General features: G+C 46.3%; 1 protein-coding gene across 1 annotated transcript; it reads left to right on the plus strand.

Annotated features, from left to right (window-relative positions):
* Positions 1-790: 790 nt before the first annotated feature.
* TEOVI_000355400 (uncharacterized protein) lies at positions 791-2,005 on the plus strand (the record flags this gene model as incomplete). The annotated part of the gene is made up of 1 exon (XM_067226443.1): positions 791-2,005. The coding sequence occupies one exon, from the start codon at positions 791-793 to the stop codon at positions 2,003-2,005; it is 1,215 nt and encodes a 404-aa protein (XP_067082544.1).
* Between the last annotated feature and the right edge of the window lie 199 nt (positions 2,006-2,204).

Here is a 2,204-nt window from a genome sequence, read left to right on the forward strand (position 1 = left end):
TTGTGTTTACCAGGTTGTCCATATCGTTTAGTACAAGTGGGTGCGGAGGTACTGTGTTTACTTATTAGCGGGACATTTCATGAAACGGAAAGAAGGCAATTGGAGGGTGAATGTCGTTGGGTTCTACGTGAGGGCACGGGCAGTCGTGGTTTAAACATTTTTTGTGGTCGCTGTGCAATCCCGATTCACGACATTCCTCACCACTATGATTAACTTGTAATGAAGTACTTCGTTGCAATGAGGGGGTGAAGGGTAGGTGAAGGGTATGTATTTTCACTAAGTTTCTAGCGGGGCAAACGGAAGGCGGTGTCTGCGATCAGCCAACGGGATCTTGCGTGTGTTACAACTGAAAGTGCGCCATCCTGTGTATCTTGCGATAGGGCGGTGACGGTTATTGGTTCCCTTTGATTTTCAGTTCAAGCCATCACCAGTCACGCCTTGCGCCACAGTGCCTACGGCATTTGGTGTGTTGTTAAATTACAGGATTATTGGTTCCCCGCTCGTTATATCAGCAATGAATGCAGGAGAATGGGAGAAAGGGTCGAAGACAATGTTTTTTGTTTCAACACAAGGGAGGAGACTCAGTATTAGGTGGTATACTTTCTTCATACGCCAAATCTGTTCTAGACGTACGAGAGTGAGTTTGTCTCTCTTTCATTTACTTCATCGCTTCCCCACCCATTCAACTTCCTCCCCCGTTTTACCTACAACCGGGTGAGGAAGAAAAAATTGTAAAAGGTCTCCATTGTCATATAGCAGGAACTAAAACGTTTCCATTTCAGCAAAGGTGATGGAGCATCTAATCGCTGCGAGGCCGCTGCCACCTGCCATGGGAAGGGGCGATAAAATCGAAGGAGCAAAAGCACCTGAAAGAATGAAAACGTCCATAAGAGACAAATTAGCTGCCGTGCAAAGCATGCGTACCAACGAGCTGCAGGAGGCCCTTGCACGAGAAAAGCAACTGTCATACGTTATATGTGAGTTGAAGAAACGCTCGGGGGAAATGGAGGTATCGCGGGAAACGGAGCGAGAAATAAACGCGCAGAAGTCCTTTTATATTATTAAGGAAAACGAGTGCCTGAAGAAGCAGGTTCAGTTGCTGGAGAGGGAACTTGCTGACGCAAGGCGGAGGTACGAGAGGGAACTCTTGCGGCTGCAAACAGCGCTGAATAATACGCAGGAGATGCTTGTAACGGATAGGCAGATATCGAAGAAGCGAGAAGGTGAGAGGGAGGAAGCCGTTCAACGTTTAGTGACGAACCTTCGCCTCATGCAAGCAGAGATTGTGCATTACGAATCGGAGAATAAACGGTTGGAGGCCACGAAGCAGGCGCTGAGTGAGTCGAAAGCCGAATGTGAATCGGTGAGAGCGGAGTGCTCCCTATGGAAAGAAATCTGTCAGCATCAGCAGTGGTTTCTTTTGAATGAGCGGGAGGAATTTGTAGATGCTCTTCGTGTTCATGAATTGGAGAAGAAACAACTGTGGGAAGGTACCACTTGCGCAGCGGCTAAGGTGATGGCCGGATATGCGAAGTCTGTAACTGAGCGTATGGAAAGCGAAGTTGACATCTGTTTTAAGTTAAAAATGCTTATGCTGAAGGATGTGGTGTCCACCATGAAAGCAGAGCAACTCGAGGAGCAGCGAAAGTTGGCGGCTGAGGAACTGAAAGAGCTGAGGGAGAAGCGTATGGCACTGATGAAGCTATTTGACAACTACCAGCTGCAAATAGAACAAAATCAGAGGGAGAACTGCGAGAGTTTAGCACTGTTGAAGTCAGTTGATGATGCCACAATGGCGTATGTCTTGAAGCAAAGGGATCAAGAGGTGGTAGATAAAATATGTCTATGGAAGGGTGCATATTTAGAGGGTGATAAACTTTTACGGGCACTACTCAAGCGCTATCAACCGTTCCAGCGGGGAGACGAGAAGTTTGTCTCCCATGTCATTGGATACTTGAACAAAGGGCCGCATGTGCAAGAACCACTTGATATATGGCTTGATTAGTGGTGTCTGTTGTTGTTGTATTCAGGTGGCAATCTCCACCTCAAATGTAGTTAGACATCATCAGTGCCGCCTTTATTTATTTATTTTTGTATTTTTGCTTCCCTACCCTCTACATTTGATACATGCGCACTTTTCATGTGGGGAACACTTCGCTACCTGTGATTTTATGTACGTTGCAACTGTCTTCTTTTTTTTTTTT

Source organism: Trypanosoma equiperdum, assembly GCF_001457755.1.
Source record: "Trypanosoma equiperdum strain OVI genome assembly, contig: ctg_763, whole genome shotgun sequence".
NCBI lineage: Eukaryota > Euglenozoa > Kinetoplastea > Trypanosomatida > Trypanosomatidae > Trypanosoma > Trypanosoma equiperdum.